The sequence below is a fragment of the Lampris incognitus genome, chromosome 14 (genome assembly GCF_029633865.1).
Source record: "Lampris incognitus isolate fLamInc1 chromosome 14, fLamInc1.hap2, whole genome shotgun sequence".
Lineage (NCBI taxonomy): Eukaryota > Metazoa > Chordata > Actinopteri > Lampriformes > Lampridae > Lampris > Lampris incognitus.
This window is the reverse complement of record NC_079224.1, coordinates 13,999,718-14,018,558: the sequence shown is the minus strand read 5'-3', so window position 1 is coordinate 14,018,558 and position 18,841 is coordinate 13,999,718. Positions and strand designations below refer to the sequence as shown.

At 49.5% G+C, this 18,841-nt stretch overlaps 1 protein-coding gene across 1 annotated transcript in view; it reads right to left on the bottom strand.

Annotated features, from left to right (window-relative positions):
• The window catches only part of LOC130124096 (receptor-type tyrosine-protein phosphatase F-like), a 170,711-nt gene that overhangs the window by 35,470 nt on the left and 116,400 nt on the right, over positions 1-18,841 (bottom strand). The window contains exons 15-20 of the mRNA XM_056293492.1: positions 18,013-18,591; positions 16,961-17,058; positions 15,526-15,782; positions 13,464-13,542; positions 11,508-11,732; positions 2,827-2,984 (exon numbers count right to left, since the gene is read on the bottom strand). Coding sequence (XP_056149467.1) covers positions 2,827-2,984; positions 11,508-11,732; positions 13,464-13,542; positions 15,526-15,782; positions 16,961-17,058; positions 18,013-18,591 — 1,396 coding nt within the window. The remainder of the gene's footprint in view (positions 1-2,826; positions 2,985-11,507; positions 11,733-13,463; positions 13,543-15,525; positions 15,783-16,960; positions 17,059-18,012; positions 18,592-18,841) is intronic.

The window sequence follows — 18,841 nt, the reverse complement described above, 5'->3', positions numbered from 1 at the left end:
TCAGATGGGGCCGGTCTTAGAGGGTTGCGGTGACACAGGCTGGATAATGAAACACAGCACGAAGACAAACCACAGAAGACAGGAAGATCTGAGGGGGGGGGGACACTGGCACTCAATGTGGAACATGCACTGGTACACGGATGTCACCCAGGGGTTCCTTTGACCCCAATTACCAAGGGCTGTAGAGTCTGCTGCTTCTCATCCCTTCTAACATAATTTTGAACAAATTAGGCTATGCTGGGCAAACGAAACCTAACTTTTTTTCCCCAATTCTTCTCCGGACAGAAACTAATTTTGGATAATGTCTGTGGAGCCAGGGAGAGCTGGCTGACCCTGCAGCCCAACACAGTAAATGAATTCAACCAACTTCACAACACCAAATGACGGGGGAGCTGAGGATGAGAGTCATGACTGAGGTGTAACACTAACAGTACCCACCTTTCCTGTTTGCTGCAGTCAAAGAGGGCAAAGAGAGAGGACGGAGGGTGGTTAAGGGGTGATTATTATCAGCATGGACCCAAAACTGGTTAGGCTAAAGCTGTGCTAAATTTGTACCATTTTTGCTGCGCTAAGTAAATTCCCTTCCACACTTTCAAACCACACCTTTAACATTGACTGGCGACTGCCGAAAATAAACCCCACCTCGTTTTCGCAGCTGGTGCCAGTGCCGGTGCCGGTCTCGCAGAGTGTGCAGGTTGCAATTACAACTCAAGGTAGAGCGTGATTATTCTTTCACACATTTGTACTGCCAGTCTGCCATGAAAAGGGCGTACAGCCGCCCCCCTACTGTCTCTCCTGTCAATCCGCGGCTGCATGGGGAAAGGGCTTCCAGATAGAGGACTGGCTTGTCACCGGCGAGCCGTCTCAGGGCCTATTATTAACAAGTCTCTGCCGGTGTCTGCTGGAAATGACTCAGCTGCACAGCAGTCTGCCAGGCTGCGCAGGGCAGCCTGGAGAATGGGATGTGCTGTGAGATGCCAGCGCTACAATGGAGTCATCACGGTAAGGCCAAATATAGGAAGGTGTGGCTTTAGTTGTAAACAAACAAAAGATGGAAACAGAGTTACACGTTTGTTTCGAACTAGAATCTAGAAAGTTTATGTGGACATAAGCTTTGAATCTGCTGTGTGTCAAAATATTCCGAAATGAAAGCCGCTTTACTCGACTTTGTATTCCTACAATGAATTTGTCTCTGCATTTAACCCATCCTAATGTGTAGGATCAGCGGGCAGCTGCAGCGTCTGGGGACCAACTCCAGTTCTTCTGTCCACTGCCTTGCTCAGGGGCACAGACTGGAGTATTAACACTAACATGCATGTGTTTTTATTATTTTTTTGGGGGGGGGGGTTCCACTTTTTCTCCCCAATTGCACCTGGACAATTACCCCACTTTTCTGAGCCGTCCCAGTCGCTGCTCCACCCCCTCTACCGATCCAGGGAGGGCTGCAGACTACCATATGCCTCCTCCGATACATGTGGAGTCGCCAGCCGCTTCTTTTCACCTGATAATGAGGAGTTTCGCCAGCGGGATGTAGTGTGCAGGAGGATCACACTACCCCCCCGCCCCAACAGACACCCCGACTGACCAGAGGAGGCGCCAGTGCAGTGGGTGTGGGGGGGGGGTAAAAGGACACACACACCCACAACAGCTTCCCATCCGCAGACACGGCCAATTGTGTCTGTAGGGACACCCGACCAAGCCAGAGGTAACACGGGGATTCAAACCGGCTACCCAGACACCCCCATGCATGCTTTTTGATGGTGGGAGGAAACTGGAGCGCTCGGAAACCCAGCAGACACGGCAAGAACACACAAACTCCACACAGAAAGGACCCGGGGCGGCCTGGGGTTCGAATCCAGGATCTTCTTGCCATGAGGCAACAGTGCTAACCACTGGGCCACCGTGCCGCCCTCTTTCATATCAAAATATTCTGCTTTCTACATATATAATAGTACAGCTATCAATAATATCAAGAGTATATGTAAGTGAAACGCAGTACATGTGCAGTTGAATAACAAATACTACATCCATGCATGTAAAACATGAACTGACAAGTTTACAGCAGAATAAAAGATACTATCATCGTATGTAAGAGGTAGTATGACAAGTAACACACCATGGCTGACCCTGGCTTTTCATACTGAACAAGTCAAATCTAAACATGAATTTTTATAGTTTTATCATCGACCGTTCCTTGGTCAATGACAAATTATTTATTCATGCTGACAAGCTAATACAAGCATTAGCAGGGCCTGCTAGCAACAACATTCGGTTAGCTGTACCTTGCAAGCGCCTTTGTGGCTGGCTGAGTACTTCCTCAGAGTCACAAGGGACCAGAAGAGAGGGGGCGTTTAGAGTATACTGACTAAGCTTTTAGTTAAGCCGTCTGTTGCATCTTCTTTCCTTCTGTTGAAATGACCAGCGACAGACGGGGAAAGATGATTTCTCTCAGGCTCTTCTGGTCTAGTTAGGAGGCCATGTCAGCTGCCATTTTAACTAAGCCTTTACATGCTACTATTAAAAAAAAACAGTCAACTGGGCTGAAATCCAGCAGTTGAAAATAAAGGTTTTGTTTTTTTTTTCCAAATGAAAAATTAAATCCGCCTTTGGCTCACTTTTCCTCTGAATATCATGGTCACGGCACTGGATGTCGTAGTTGTGTGTGTGAGCAGCCTCATGCAAATGGCAGAGCAGAGTGTGTCTCATTACATTTCCTGATGCAACGGAGGGAAACCTACAAATCCCTGCACACACACACACCTATATACACTCGCACACATACACATACCCAGAAACAAATCCTCACACAAAAGCACAGCATCTTACCTCTTGAAGAGCAGTATGGTGATGACGATGATGATGATGAGGACCACGGCCAACACCGGGCCCATCACCCACAGCATCTCAGGTTGCTCCACCCTGGGGGACACAGTGCTCATCACCACCTGGATAGGGTCTGAGTAGGGACTCGCCGAGAACGTCCTCTGTAAGGGGGAGAGGGGTTTTGACAGAGCGAGGGAGAGAGAGGGAGAGAGAGAGACAGAGAGAGAGAGAGAGAATGAGTATATTAGCTGAAGAGCTGAAGCAACGTTTGTAGTTTGTGGAGGTTACACGTTCTGTTCGGATTCAGTGCTGAACAGAAAAGCAACGTTCCCCTCTTTTAGCACCACTAGATATTGGTCCTTTTCTTTACGGCCAAGTTTCGAAACATCCCAATGTCAACCTACGGCTAGGATGTTTCGAACCTACGGCGATATGCTTTGACACCGTCCACCAAACCCTGACGGTTTGCTAATGACAACTAGCTGTAGTGTGCTACGCTAACATTTAAGGTTTGTGTCAGGGGAGAAAATTCAGACAGCAGACGGAAGCACGAGGGTAAGAGAGAGAGGCGGGGGGAGAGGGAGAGAGAGAGAGGGGGATAGCGAGGCTGCGATGAAGTGAGAGAGAAAAGGATGCGAGAGAGAGGGAGAGAGAGAGGAGAGGGACAGAGAGAGACAGATGAGTGTGCACGTCTCTTGGCGGCTGAAATAAATGAGGGCAGAGGAGAGGACTCATCTCCTCTTCATTAGTGTTCACACCGTGACGGAGGAGGAGGGGAGTGGGAGGCGGCGGGGAGGTGTTGGCGTTCCTCTCCCCCCGGTTTTAAATGAGACATCTCCACGCTCTCTCCTCCTTGAATGATGAAGGGGGCTGGAAGGAGGGTTGGTGGTGAATGTGTGTGTGTGTGTGTGTGTGCGTGCACCAGTGTGCCAGCGTGTGTGTTTGTTAATATCTGCTTGGTATCTCAGTATGTGCTTGTGCGTGCCAGTTTGTGTGTTTATGGACACGAAAGGGGAGCCCCGCCATGTGACAGGACGGCGACGGACAAACGGCGAGAGAAGGGGGCTGTGAAACGATGAGCGATATCGAGAGTCTGAGGACGAGAAAGGGAAGGACGAGCGGGGTGTCATTCATTAGCGCCCATCGCGCCTTCCTATAGAGGAGGGGAGAGGGGAGGGAAAAAGGGGTGACGGATCGCAGCCCCCCCCCCCCCCCCGCGGGGGAGTCGGGCTCCCGGCATGCATCGGGAGCGGCAGGGCGTCAGGCAGCGGTAATCCGGATCATTAGCCGCGCAGCAGCCGGCTCTCGGGCGCGCGGGCAGATATTAATTGGGAAGATAAGCTGAGATGAGCTCGGAGAGAGCCAGGCTCCGTCACGTAGCCGGGCTATCTCCTGCTCCCCCGGGTGACACGGGGAAATACATGTGGAGGTTTTGTATGTGTGCGTCCGTATGTGGGTTAGAGGTGATTAGGCGTGTCTCGGGCTCAGGGTGCAAACAGTGAATCTGACAAGTAGGTTCTGTAGAACCATTTACCTCAGCACCGACAGCAGCACAGATTTTGTCTTTCTCTCCATCTCCTTTCTCTCTCACACACACACAACGTGGAGTCAGTTATGTGTGTGTGTGTGTGTGTGTGTGTGTGTGTGTGCGTGTCTGGAATCGGTTCTTTCCGGCGCCGCGTTCCCTGTTTAATCAACCTACGCTGACACTACGAGGCTCTCCATCTCTTCGGTCCAGAGCAGGAGGGAAAAGAAGGCCGTGTGCCGAGGCACTGCAGGGGCATCTATGGGAAAATGTGGGTTTCTCCCCGCCCCCCCCCCCCGCCTCCCCCCTCTCCGATGTGCGAAATGACTGCAGCTGTGCTCTGAGAGACAGATGAAGGAAAGGAGTGCGAGAGGAGAACCGTGAAGAGACGCAGAACAAAGGGAGAGAGAGAAGGAGCGGGAGAGAGAGAACGCTTTCTCTCCGATGGTCACGGCATAACACTGGGATCATCCATTTGAGCGGGTCTAATATCTGATAAAAGCTCCGTCATGCAGAGCTCCTCGTGCCTCCGCCCTAACAGTGCAGCCACATAATAGAGTGATGGTGGAATAAAGGATGTGTTTGAGCGAGCGAGAGGCACACACACGTGTGCGTGTGGTTGTATGCGTGTGTTTGGGTATGCACGAGCATGCGTCTGATGACAAAGAGAAAGTCAAAGACCCCGTTTACACTTGGTTTTAAAATGTGCGGTATTTTTTTTTTGTGTGTGTGTGCGATCGGATCACAAGTGGACAGCTCTAAATACAAGTGTAAACGACCGCCAAAACGTGAAGCGGTTACTCAAACCGCTTGCCGAGGTAGTCCGGGACGCCATTTGACCACGTATCTTTTGCGGTGTAAACGCTAATGCGTCCTCCGACATGGACATTAACAGGAAATCTTCGTCTTCTTCTTCTTCGGAGTAACGAAATCGGATCACAAGTGGTCAGCCGGACGCATTTGGAGACGCGTGATAGACACGAGTGTAAACGGCGATGTGTCTCGCCGTCCGCTTGTAACCCGATCGGCCAAAACGCATTTTAAAAACAAGTGTAAACAGGGCCAAAAAGTCAAATCAAGAGAACAGAAGTGTGTGTGTGTGTGTGTGTGTGTGTGTGTATTTGGTAGTGCAGCACAGCGATTAAGTATCAATTCATGTCTAAGAAAGTGAATGAGAGACGGCGCATTTGCCAGCGTGAGGGGTTGGAAGGCGAGAGAATATGTGTCTGCAGACATTGAACCTGGGTGTGTGTTTGTCTACTCCCTCATCGCACCTCCTCTCTGAGACCGGCCTCTGCTCCGGCTCGTCTGCTCTCCCACGAGTGTGTGTTCATCCGGGCTGAAGGGACTTAGAACCGTGTGATGGCCTGTAAGTGTTTGTTTGAGACGTAGACCGAGCGAGAGAGCGGGCGAGAACAAAGCTCGGGGAGTGTGGGGGTGAGAGATATGTGGGGTGAAAAAGAAACAGGCAGACAGCGAGAAAGAGGAAGGAGAGAGAGAGAAAGAGGGAGGAGAGAGAGAGAAAGAGAGAGAGAGAGAATGCCTGGTGTTAGCAGTATAGGGAGTTGGTGGTATATCTGGCCCGTGGGCTATACTGCTTCCTCAGTCAGCTTCTGTGCCGGCATCTCCTGCTCCCCGGAGAGCCCGGATGACAACCACAGGCGCACTTGTTTTAGCCCGCCGCCGACCCCGCTCCCCAACTCTCTCCGTGAAAGTGCCTTAAATAAGCCGCGGGGCGCGCACGCCAGACTAACAAACATGCTAATGAGCGTGTTGTGTGTCTTCTGTTCTCTCCGCCTCTCCGGAGAAGCCGAGGAGCCCACGCCATTATCACTGCCGCGTGTCGCAAAGGGAGAGAGAGATTGGGGGACAGAGAGAGAGAGAGAGAGAGAGAGAGAGAGAGAGAGAGAGAGAGAGAGAGAGAGAGAGAGAGAGAGAGAGAGAGAGAAGTAGTGAGACAAGAGGGGTAGAGAGAGATGATACTATGTGTGAGTGTTATTTTATCTGCAAACAGCAGAAGCTGGGCCGCGGGAGCTGGCTAACCCTGCTAGCTGACCCCTTCTCATTCTCCTTTTCCTCCTCCTCCGCCCCTTCCTTCTCCACTCCCCCCTTTTCCCATCTCCTTCTGCTTTAACTCTCACTCGTCCGGTTCTTCCATTCGACACCAGAGACGACACCTTCCACCCGCTTGCCCGTGTGAATACAAAGCGTCCAGACACCTCACAGTGTCACTAGGGGGAGATGCTGCTAAGAACAGGAAGTGACATGCCGATGCTGATAACGAAACCTCCGATTTCTCCAGCGTGACACCCCCTGACACCCCCCCAACACACACACACACACACCTCAGCGGTCTGCTGGCTCACACTCTGTAAGCAAACAGTGGATGTTTCGATGAGGAGTCAACCCTAGGTCTCCCAAACACTCTCCGTTATTTGTCAAAGCTGTTTAAATTTCAAAGGGAGGCCAGTCCCTTCCCCGCTAAGTGTGTTTGAGCGCGGCGCGTGGACGGAATCGGTGCAACGAAGCCAATTCTCGCCAAGACCAGGTAGAATACCAATGCCTGGGCCCGCCTGCCAACAGAAAACTGCGGTTAACATACTCAAACAATCGCAATTACGGCTCCTCCCCGGAACCGTGGCCGAACCTCTCCTCTTATTAAAGGAGGAACAATCCATTAGTGTACTCCTCCATCCCACATCCATCCCACTACCTGTCTCTCTCATCCGCACTCACAGGCTGTGGACAGGACACAAGACAAATGTTCCCTGCCTCTTTCCTCTGTTCAGAATATGACAACACTTTTCCCCACCCACACACACACACACACACACACACACACACACACACACACTACTTTCCTCTCTGCTGCACACGTGCCTTGACCTCCCTCCCCCGCCCCCCTCCTCACTTTAAATGATACTGTTTATACACACCCCACGTCTATCATCCCGTTTCACACTTCCCCTGGCTTGTTTATCGGCCTCGGGTGCTGGGGAGACATGAAGGCAGTCTCTTCTTCTCGCTCTCCCTCTCATCTCTCCTCACCCTCTTTTTCCCCTTCCTTTCCCCTTCGCCTCTCCAACTTTTCTTCTCTTCCCGTTTCCCTCCAGCCACTGCTGGCTGCTCGTGGCCATTGATATATGAAGCCTTATTAAACACTGACAGCCCTGTTTGATCTGCACTTGGTGGGGGATGGTGTGTACATATATATTTGTGTGGGTGTGTGTGTGTCTGTGTCTGTGTGTGGGTGTGGGTGTGGGGGGGGTAAAAGGACAAGTCTTTCCAAGGCACTCTTCTCATTAATTGTCAGTCAAACCCAACATGTGGTAATGTCTACATCTGGTCATTTCATATGCCAGTTAGTATAGGTCCTAAGATGTTTTTTTGGAAAACTTGACTTGTGGACAGGGATTCCCAGAGTTAGACAGTGCAGTGACACGAGAGGAATCAGGAGAGGATTGTGGGAAAATAAGGTTTACGGAGCACAGCAGCATCTGTATCGTTTCGTTAATAGATTTTGTGGAGATGGGGGTTTTTTGTGGGGGGGGATCCCCCCCCCCTTTTCTCCACAGTTGTACTTGGGCAATTACCCCACTCTTCCGAGTCGTCTCGGTCTCTGCTCCACCCTGTCTGCCGATCCGGGGAGGGCTGCAAGCTACCACATGCCTCCTCCGATACACGTGGACTCAGTCGCCAGCTGCTACTTTTCGCCTGACAGTGAGGAGTTTCGCCAGGGGGATGTAGCGCATGGGAGGATCACGCTACCCCCCCCCCCCCCACCGAACAGGCGCCCGTACCGATCAGAGGAGGCGCTAGTGCGGCGACCAGGAAACATCCAGCTTCCCACCCGCAGACACGGCCAATTGTGTCTGTAGGGACCCCTGACCAAGCCGGAGGTAACACGGGGATTCGAACCGCCGATCCCCATGTTGGTAGGCAACGGAATAGACCGCTACGCTATATGGACACCCTTTGTGAAGATGTTTAATAAATGTGCTTGAACGGCAATCTCGAGGAAATCTACTTGACAGTTATGGTCAATCAAATACCTCTGCATTTAATAATGTGCCTTTTTTTCCTTCAGTAGCAAGACTGACGAAGATATGAGCTGCTGCACTGTGTTATTTACCGCAGAAACTGTAGGATGATAACACATTCAAAGACCAGCTCTACTGCATATATATATATATATATATATATATATATATATACACTGCAGAAACAGATTTCTCCTCGCGATGGCTCCCATACTTGTGATTTCACTTTACCCGCAATCCATTTGGGGGCCCTAAAAATGCCCTCCAGCGGCAATTTGTAGTGCTTGTCCCTTGGTCCTTCAACGCAGCAATGTGCAATAGACTTGAATGGCTGACTCTGCTGGTAGTTGTTTGCAGCTTTTATTACAGTTCCCTGGTTTTTAAGTAATAAATATTAACCAGTCCTGCACCCCCCCGCCCCCGCGGCACTGAGGTTTCCCAAAGTGTTTGCGTGGACAGCTGCTGTTATCCCGTCCACTTTGGCAAGGTTTCAACCCGGCGTGAAGCCTGATTGATCAGAGCGATTGAGCTATAAGCTCTGTGCGAGTGTGTCCTGCAGGGGGAACGTATCTGTCAAACGTATATGCGATGCCTAAGCGTCTCTGATCCGGCCCGGCGCGTGTGGCAGGTGCTCGGAGCGGGGTTGAGAGCATCGGAGCACTGAATTTTAAGTGTCTGCTTTGAAGTCAAGTGTATCGGGGCTACCAAGTCGACCATCCCTTGCCCACATCCCGGCAACCCCCACACATCCCCGCTATCTTGAAGCAAAGGAGGGGGATTAAAGTTGGGGGTTGAGTGCGTGGGGGGGGGGTGGCTCTAGGGACATTTAAGACAGCCTTTCATGGGAATCAGGCCTGCTTTAAAAGCACCCCGAGCCCCTGTGACCAGGCCCTCAGCTCCCTCTTAACCCCAGCCGCGCTAATCAATCTCTTCTGCCCTCTTCACGGCGGAGGGAGGGAGTGAGAGACAGTGGCAGTGAGAGAGACAAGGGAAGAGAAAGGGAGAGGCAGAAAGAAAGAAAGAGAGAGAGAAGGATGGAGATAAGAGAGAGGGCGAGGAAGACGGGGAGAAGAATCTGGGATTTAGTTTTGGGCATGGAACACACACACACACACACACACACACACACACACACACACACACACACACACACACACACATTTCTGCACTCTATGGTGGTTGCCCAGGGCCCAGCCACTGAATATGCATAGGCTGGGTGCTGGATGAAGCCCAGAGCAATCGCCGGCTCTCATTCTTCCAGCAGTGAAGTTTACTCCACACCACCCCACAGAGAGCCGGGCCTCCGTGTTAGAGTTGTTCGACGAGAGCGCGAGGTCTCCTCGTAGATAGCCGAGAGTCTCGTATCGGCACTGTAAAGAGACCTGTGTGCACCCCCCCCCCCCCCGCCATGGCAAGACTCTATCTGTGATGTTGTTGTGGACTGATAAGGGAGTTGTCAGAGAAAGTTGGTCTGACTTTAAGAGAGGCGGCCACACGTTAAGGGAAAAATGGCAATAAACAAAACAAGAGCAATTTTGGTGTGCCCTTTCCAGAACAACCACCGTAAATTTGAAAGACTCGAGAGACGGCGAGTTTTGTGATACATTTGAATGGTAACAAAAGGTGAAGATTGTTTGTACAGAACAGGGTTGGGTCAATTCAATTTCACTTTGGACCATCTCAGGGCAATTTCTCAAAAATACAAAGATAAGGTCTTTTTTTTTTTTCCTCAAAAATGCCTTTGTCATCGTGTAACAAGATGGATTGGTGGTAGTCCGAGGGAGTTGTAATTGCAGGACCAGTGCAGTGGGGGAGCCAGTGCACTCAAGCAGGAAGTGCATACACCATTAGGAATGAGAAGAAGCTCGCCCTCTATACAGGGTGCCAATTAAGGCCCTGGCCTCTTCGGTCTCCTGGGTGTCTCTGTCAGCTGCCGGGGTAAGGTGGATGGCGTGCAGTCTGGTTCTGTTCTGTGTGTGGGTCTACGGGTAGTGTGACCAGTATGGGTGAGAGTTAACGGTATGGAGCAGCCTTGAGTCAACTGCTGTAGTTTTTTTATTTGGCTTGACAAGTTTTTTTGTGACGCTCTTTGTTGTCTGTCCTTGGCTGGTTGTGTGTTTTTCTATTCCATACCTGTTTTTTTTTTTGTTAAGCACCAGTCAGGGCGGTCGACCTGTGCTGAGACTCTGCACACCCTCTACGTCGCCCCCGGTGGCTCAGCCTGCTGCAGGAATATTGATTTTATACTGATGCTTTTCTGTTTCTATAGCTTTTACATCAAATTAATAAAGAGCAGTTTAATCTATTTCGTTTATTACCCGCTAATCATAACTAACAACCCAGGGACCAGCTAGCTGTAGCCAGGGTCTGGTACGCTCACTACTAGGCCTTTCGTTCGAGTCCGAGTTTGGGACGTTGTGGTGACCTTTCAATGTGAAACAGCGAAAATCCTTTTGAATGCTTTTGTATTTTAGTTGCTGTGTGTTTATATTTGTTTTTGCTTGCTTCAAGTGCGGCCTTAAAACCTGGTAGTAGGCTGCCACCCCTGATCTTCCTGCTCCCCTATTCGATGTTGGTTTCAGTAAAATTTTAATTCTCCCTCTGACCCTTCTTTGGTCCCCTACAACTGGTTGGTCGAAGAGAATCTTGTTGCAGTTGTCCGTTGAGCACGACGCCTCTGTTTTCAACCAAAAGATGGCAGTTTTTGCTCCACACCTTCAACTGAGATTACAGCTTAGTGTAGTCAAGAGTCTGGCTGTGACTAAACTGGAGGACCCTTGTTTCAATTTATAATGTCTGCAAGTATCTGCTTCTGTAAATACTGCCCGTCACGACGGACTGTTTGCCAGTCCGTCACAGGGCTTCACACCTTTCACACCTACAGGCAATTTAGAGTCTTGTATTCGTCTAGCATGCATTTCCTTGGAATCTTGGAGAAAACTGGATGAACCAGAGGAAACCAGTGTGGGAAAAGGGGATTGTGCAAACTCCGAACTGAAGGAATTTCAGGATCCTTATAACTGATGGAGGTTAAAAGGGAATTTATCCCAACCTTTACCCGGAGCACTGTGTGTGTGTGTGTTTGTGTGTACAAGTGTGACTCTGTAAGGGTCTCTTACGTATTTATCACTGCTGTCATGCTCCTGTTCTCTTAGGGCAGCCAGGACGAAGCAGAGGTACTCCTGGTGGCTGGGCAGGGGCTTGTTGTAGAAGCCGTTGTACCTCTTTTCATCACCCAGGGTAAAGGTGGCTGGTAGCGATGCCAGCTTGGCAGCGATGTAAGGCTTCGGGGAGTCCACCTGCCGGCGCTGCCTCAGAATGGGACTCTCACCCGACTCGAGCAGCTGTGACGATGGTCCAAGGGCAGGGGGACAAAAGACAGGAAAAAAAGGATCTGAGTTGAAGATCGAGGGACAACACAAAAACACAATACTTGCTGTCTATCCACTGGCAAATTCTGAACTTTACTAGCATGACGAAGATGCTGTGGTATTAAAAATTTGCATGCAAGTTTATTTTCAATCTCTATCCAATTTTCATCTATCTCTATCCCGTTCTTTTCTCCTCGACCAAAGAACCAGACAGCCCTTTGAATATCAATGATGTCCATCTTATCTTACTGAACATCATCTTAACTTAGTTTAGTTTACGTTAGGTTTACTCCCGTCAATAATACACCACATTTTCAACTGCCCCCATGGTGACGCTAGCTTGCTCCTGTACCTTGACCCTTCTGGTTTAATGTGTGCATATATTTGGGGAAATAGTGGCTCAGGAGGGTAGAGCCGATCATCCGGTAACTGGAGCGTTACCGGTTCAATCTTTGGCTCCTCCTTGCAAAAAATGTTGAGGTGTGCGTGTGTGTGTGTGTGTGTGTGTGTGTGTGTGTGTGTGTGTGTGTATGTGGGGCATTCATTGACTGTAAAGAACTTGGAGTGGCTGTTGCAGCCAGAAAAGTACTATATAAAATGCAGTCCATATATATGTGCATTATATTCCTGCACTATATGCAAAGTGTTGAAGAACAAACTATACAGTATTCACTCACATCTTAAATCCAAGCCATACTAATGCCGTTCCTTCATACAGCAGAAGACCTACCCTAGGCAGATAGAACACCCTTTGCATAGCAAAACAAGTTTGCAAAAAAAGAAAAAAGACAAAGAAAAAAAAGAAGCGTAGCAATGAACCGAGCAATTAGCGCTTGCTCGGGTCCTGTATTTCGGTGTGGCTGCCAGCCCGGTTAATAAATGAGCGTAAGCACACAGTGCTACAGCATTGTGTTTTCAGTGGCATTTTGTTTTCTGTCAGTTGTGTCTCCTGCTCTGCTCCAGATGTAGCTTTATTAAATCATTATGTCGAAGGGAGGAGACAATAGCCTGCTCAGTGTTTAATGACTCTGGGAGTCCCACATCCCTCTCTCTCTCTCTCTCTCTCTCTCTCTCTCTCTCTCTCTCTCTCTCTCTCTCTCTCTCTCTCTCTCTCTCTCTCTCCCTCGCTAGGTCTTTGCTGTTATTTCTTCTGGGAGCTCCAACAATAGTGGATGGAACAGATCCAAACGCAAGACCCCTTCAGAAGTTTACTTCAAAAATGGTAGTATTAATATTTAGACATGTCATTTAGCTTTCGATTCCCTCCATTACGGGAGGCCTTTAGTCGGTGAAATAATAAAGCAGTCGTGGATCTTTGTCACTGCTAGAATACCTAATGTAGAGCTTCGTTTGGAGCCGGTGAACCCTAAACAACGTGACGGAGGGGAAAAAGTGAGGATGGCGCTGAAGCAGTAATATTTCATGTCTGAGTCAACAGTTACATAAGGCATGGATAATGCTCTTCACCCAATGCCGTTGGGGCCACCAGATGGGTTCTGTCTGGACCTGGCTTCCAACCAGGACAATCTCCACCTGGCTGTCTTTTTTTTTCTTTTTTAACAAACCAAACTCCTCCCACCCTCCCTGGGTCTATGAGGACAGAACTCATTAGCTTCAGCTAGCCTCTCCCTTCCCAGTTGGAACAGGAGGAGCTGTGACCTTTGGCCCGACACATTAGCCAATCAGCTGACGGCTGGCACTCACCTCATCCAGGTCCATCTCGTCCGGGTTCTCCCAGCGTCGCGATGACGGGGACACCGGCACCACAACTATGTAGTACCACCTGCCAAGACAAACAGAGGCTCTTGTTACGACACTCAATGAAACGCATGCCGGCTGAAATTAAAACGAGCCAAGTGTATTAATAACACCCTCAAAATATTCAGCGATGCACACTTCCACTGTGTGTGGGTAGTTGGTTAGATTTTATAACTCCAGTGTTATACAAGAGGGTCCATCCAAGGTCGAACGCGAGCAGATTGGCGCTGCATTCTCCAATTAATGGCTAATCACTACGAACATCTGCCGCACAGATCGGAACAAATACTCTGCCCCAACGAGAGGAGCCTTCATCAAGTCCCGATCCCTATAGAGTTCCCGTAGGCTAATAGGACTGGCTGGTGACGACTCCGTGTGTGCATTTGTGCGTGTGTGAGTGTGTGTGCTTGTGCTCGTCTCCTCCTCTCTTTGTTCAGCTAGGGAGATTTTTTTTTTTTTGCTGACCACTGCAGACATCAGCCACTTGTAAAACCAGCTCAGATGGCCGAGTAGCTGCTCCTCTTTCCTCTTCCCCCGCCACTCTCCTTTCCTACGCTCTCCCAGACCCGAACTTTGTGATTCAATAGTCAGTCAAGTCAAAGGAGACGAGACGTGTAACAAGATCCCTCCATCCCCCCTCAGCACACACACCCCTCCAATCACCTGTGCTCTTTCACATGTCAGTCAGCGCCGACCCGCGGACAGCCCAGTAATCTTTTTACCAATCATGCTCCCCCTACTCACACCTCACCTTTGCTATGTCTGGAGGTGATGGAGGTGTGTGTATGTGTGGCTGATGGAAAACCCTGGCTCACACAGACTATACTTGGCAGGGTCAGGTATAATTCTGCTCACGACAAACTGATCCCCCCCCCCGCCCCCCCAGAAAACCCATACACAATCGGACAAAAGTCGCAATCATGATCAGCCCCTGTGTAACAACGTTGGATGAGACCAAGTTTCAGTTTCAAGAATCGAATTAGGGCCGGCACTGGGACACACATGAATGTGAAATTACTCTCGGGGGAGCAGGGCAGCACAAAATTGTATTAACTACCAAACATGGAGGCTGTAAAACTCTGAGGTTTCGACTGGGTAAGAATTTGTCCTCTAATTCAATGACAAGGGCACGGCACTAACCCTGCTGAGGGTAGAGGGTCTCCCTGGATGGATCAATGCGAAATAAATATGATGGCCCGTTTAAGATTCCTAGCAAGGACACTGGGCTATGGCAGCAACAAGATTAGGACACAAATACCGCATTACAAGAAAAAGGTTTAAGATAACATAGCATGCAGTTCCTAAGGTTTAGACAAGTATTCTTGCCATGCTTGCTACTGATACCTTTACATACTAAATGTTGTGTGTTTAACTATTTATACACTCACAGTATCCTACTGAAAGATGATTTTGATAAAGGCATCCATGAAACAGGATGTGGTAAGTGGTCTAGAGTCTCAGAATATGGGTAAAGGTAATAACAGTTGTAAGAAATCTATGTTGTTTCAGGACAAGCTAGCCTTTTAAAGTACCTGGGTCTAGAACAAATTATGTAGCATTTCATGTAAAGTGTCACTGTTGGGTACCAATTACACTGTGTCCATCTGTCCATTATCCAAACCACTTATCTTTATCCTGCTCTCAGGGTCGCAGGGATGCTGGAGTCTATCCCAGCGGTCACTGGGCGGCAGGCGGGGAGACACCCTGGACAAGCCGCCAGGCCATCACACAGGGCCGACATACACACACATTCATATTCCTAGGGACAATTCTAGTATGGCCGATTCACCTGACCTACATGTCTTTGGACTGTGGGAGGAAACCCACGCAGACATGGGGAGAACATGCAAACTCCACACAGAGGACGAACCGGGACGACCCCCCGAGGTTGGGCTACCCCGGGGCTCAAACCCAGGACCTTGTTGCTGTGAGGTGACCGCGCTAACCACCGCGCCACGCGTCGTGTCAAAATAAGCGTTTCTGTTTAATCCTGGTCTCAGAGACTGACCTGACTTGGGTGTTGGTCTGCACCCTGGGCAGGTCGATGGTTAGCCTGCCACCCTGGGCCTGCTGTTGGCTGTAGAGCACGGGTTTGGTCTTGAGCAGGTCTGGGGCGGTGCGGATGGACACCTGCTGCTGCAGACCCCCGGCACTGTTCCCCCTACTCATCAACACAAAGGAGTATTCTGTGTCCGGTTGAAGCCGTGTGATGAGTTTCCTCTTCAGGTTGCCCTGCACCTCCACGCTCTGCTGGTTGTACAGGATCTGCGGGCACACGTGGGACAGGAGTGCAGTTGTGTTTATAGACGGGGTTATAGATATAAATGCAGATAGATGCATGCATAAATGAGTGTGGAGAAAAAAAAAAGAAAGAATGCACCCACGCTCTGCCGCAAGGTTTAGTGTCATTTATCCGCTGTCTTTTATTCTCTCTAGACAAACCCACACACACTTGGAACACCGGCACACACAAACACTCACGCTGTGAACAAACGTGGCAATCTCTTCTTTTTTTTTGTCCCTCCTTTCAATTCACACACCCACATGATGCACACACAGACACTATTGCTCTGTCTCTCACAGTGAAATTAGATGCACATTTAAAAATCATGTGTAAAGGGAGGAAGTCGTCCCATTTGACACCTCATCTAACATGTAAACCGGCAGCAGTCTTGTCCACTGGCGCATACTAAATATAGCTCTTTACACTTCAAACCGTCTATGATCCATTACCACGAGGTGGGACTTGATATATTATCATTTTGACACATTTTTTAAAACACATTGTTCCCTGCATCATGAATGAAATGTAAATTACGCCCTCTTTTCTAATGCAAATTGTAAGGTCAGGCTATCATGTCGTCCCCTGGTGGCTATATTCAAAACTGGGTGTAAAGCGCCTGGCTGTTCCATAAGGTATTTAATAAACGAGTTTTATTACAGTGTCCTGAGTTTAATAAAATATGAATTCATTTAAAAAAAATCTTACTTTGCTTTATCCAATTACCAGTGTGTTGTTAATGAGTTGAGAGGCTACGATGCTCCGAGGCAATAAACTTAAGTGCGAGTTACGTTTCAGTGTTTTATCTGCTTATATAATGACAGCTCAGGTACATTTTATGCAGTTAATTGACTGTTTGCATTGCATTTATCAACAGGGAATTGAATAGGGATATCTCCATGGATGTTTGCAGCCTACTGGGTTGCTCCCCCCGCCTTTTCTCCCCAATTGTACTTGGCCAACTACCCTACTCTTCCCATCCGGCTTCCCACCCGCTGACATGGCCAATTGTGTCTGTAGAGACACCCGACCAAGCCGGAGGTAACACGGGGATTCGAACCGCCGATCCCCATGTTGGTAGGCAACGGGATAGACCGCTACGTTACCTGGACGCAGCCTACTGGGCTGCTACTGCTCACATCTGCTGCCCAGCGACTCTTACCTTGAAAGGTACTTGGGACTTGTAGTTCTCCGGGACTTCCCAGGTGAGGAGGACAGATGTTTTCATAACAGCTTTGACACCGAAGCTTATGGCGAATGCTGTTAGGGTTGAAACGGCCTCGGGTTAATATCTCAAGCAGGGCATCTTGCACAGTGCCAAAATGTAATCCTTGCTAAGCAGCATAATTCAATTACACACAATTGGTGAGGCAAACAGCCCCAACTCACTCACCCCAGCACACATTCAGAAATTATTATACAATGTCACCTAATGGTCAGATGCGGTAAGTCACGGGGGGGGGGGGGGGTGTCTCACTCACGCTTACTTACTGATCGTTTTAAAAATAGCTTTTCACCACCCAAGGCCCCGTCCCTCCATTTCTACCACATCCGCACCACTGAAAAATGCAACGGTGCGAGGTTTGCTGTGCTTGCCTTTGGAGGGAGGGGCAACCTGCTCCTTAAAATAGACACGGTGCACATCTGGCGACACAAAGAATCTAACATTTATAAGATTATAAAATGCAAGGAGAGGCGTACGCCGCGTGCAGTTCGAATGTGTGTGTAATGCGTGGCGAGAGCATGCGCTGGCTTGGCTGTGCGACCGTAGCGTGTAATGAGATTAGCTTTCTCTTAATCTATAAACAGCAGTGCTGTACTGCAGCGCCTGGTAGACCAAGGAGAGACGGGGTACTGTGAAACAAAGGTGGAAAACAATTAGGCGGTTTGGGTATTATTTTTTTTTTGAGACAGCGCTCATGTTTAGCTTGGCAAAGTGTCCATTTGTTTTGCGCATGCACCTGCAGTATGTATGCACACGTGCCCATGCGCGATAAAGTGAATGTTACGGATTCAAGGTTAATTAAAAATTAACGGATTTACTGCAAGTGTGATTCTTCTGCTGATGAACAGCTGTTGTATACCAAAATGAGAAGGCACCTTGCCTCTGGTTTATAACCCCTATTTTGTGACAGCCCTTACTGCTATTGTTGTCAATTCAAACATCCCCCCCATGGTATGTTTCCATGCGAGTCTGAGCCATACGCCCCTTACCCGGTGAGGTCGACATGGTCCTGCTCTGGATGCTGGGGCTGATCGGTCCTCCGCCCTTACTGGTGAAGGCCTGAACTCGGATGTCGTAGGTGGTGTCCGGTTTGAGGCCGTGGATGCTCATGCGTGTGTCCGTCGTACGGTTGGTGCTATTCCGCTGGCTGTTTATGTCGCGGTACACCACCAGGTAGTGAATAATCTTGCCGTTCCGCTCAGCCAGCGCCGGCGGATCCCAGGCCAGCTGCGTGCTGGAGGTGGTCAGTCCCGTCACCCGCAGGTTGAGTGGGAAGCCAGCGGGCACGTCCTCCTGGGTGCTGATTTCCTTGACGAAGGCCTCGCCGTTGCCGGCGCGGTTGCGAACACTGAGGCGAAACACATAGGTGGCGCCCTTGTGCAGCCCGGTGACGGTGAAGTGGTCATCGCTCTTCTTCAGCTCCTGCGAGGTGTAGCTCTCCTCCTCTGTGCGCTTGTACTGCAGCTGGTAACCCACCAGCTCGCCCACCATATCTTTGGGTGGCTGCCACTGGATCAAGGCAGTGTTGCCCATCGTGGTGCTGATCATCATTGTGGGCTTACCAGGTACTGGGAGAGAGATGGATGGAGAGACGGCGAGAAGACAAAAGTGTTATTTGTAAACCTTTTCTAACTCATATACTCCTTCTGGGCCTTATAGTATATCCAAGGCTCAGCGTCTTCGGTTTTTATTTTTCAAAGCCATCCAGCATGCCGAATTGCGCCAGAAGAGGACACTGTTACATAACCTCACACGAACAGGAACAACTTTTGGATCCATGGAAACATAAAATCCAGGTGAAAATCAGTTTAAAAATCT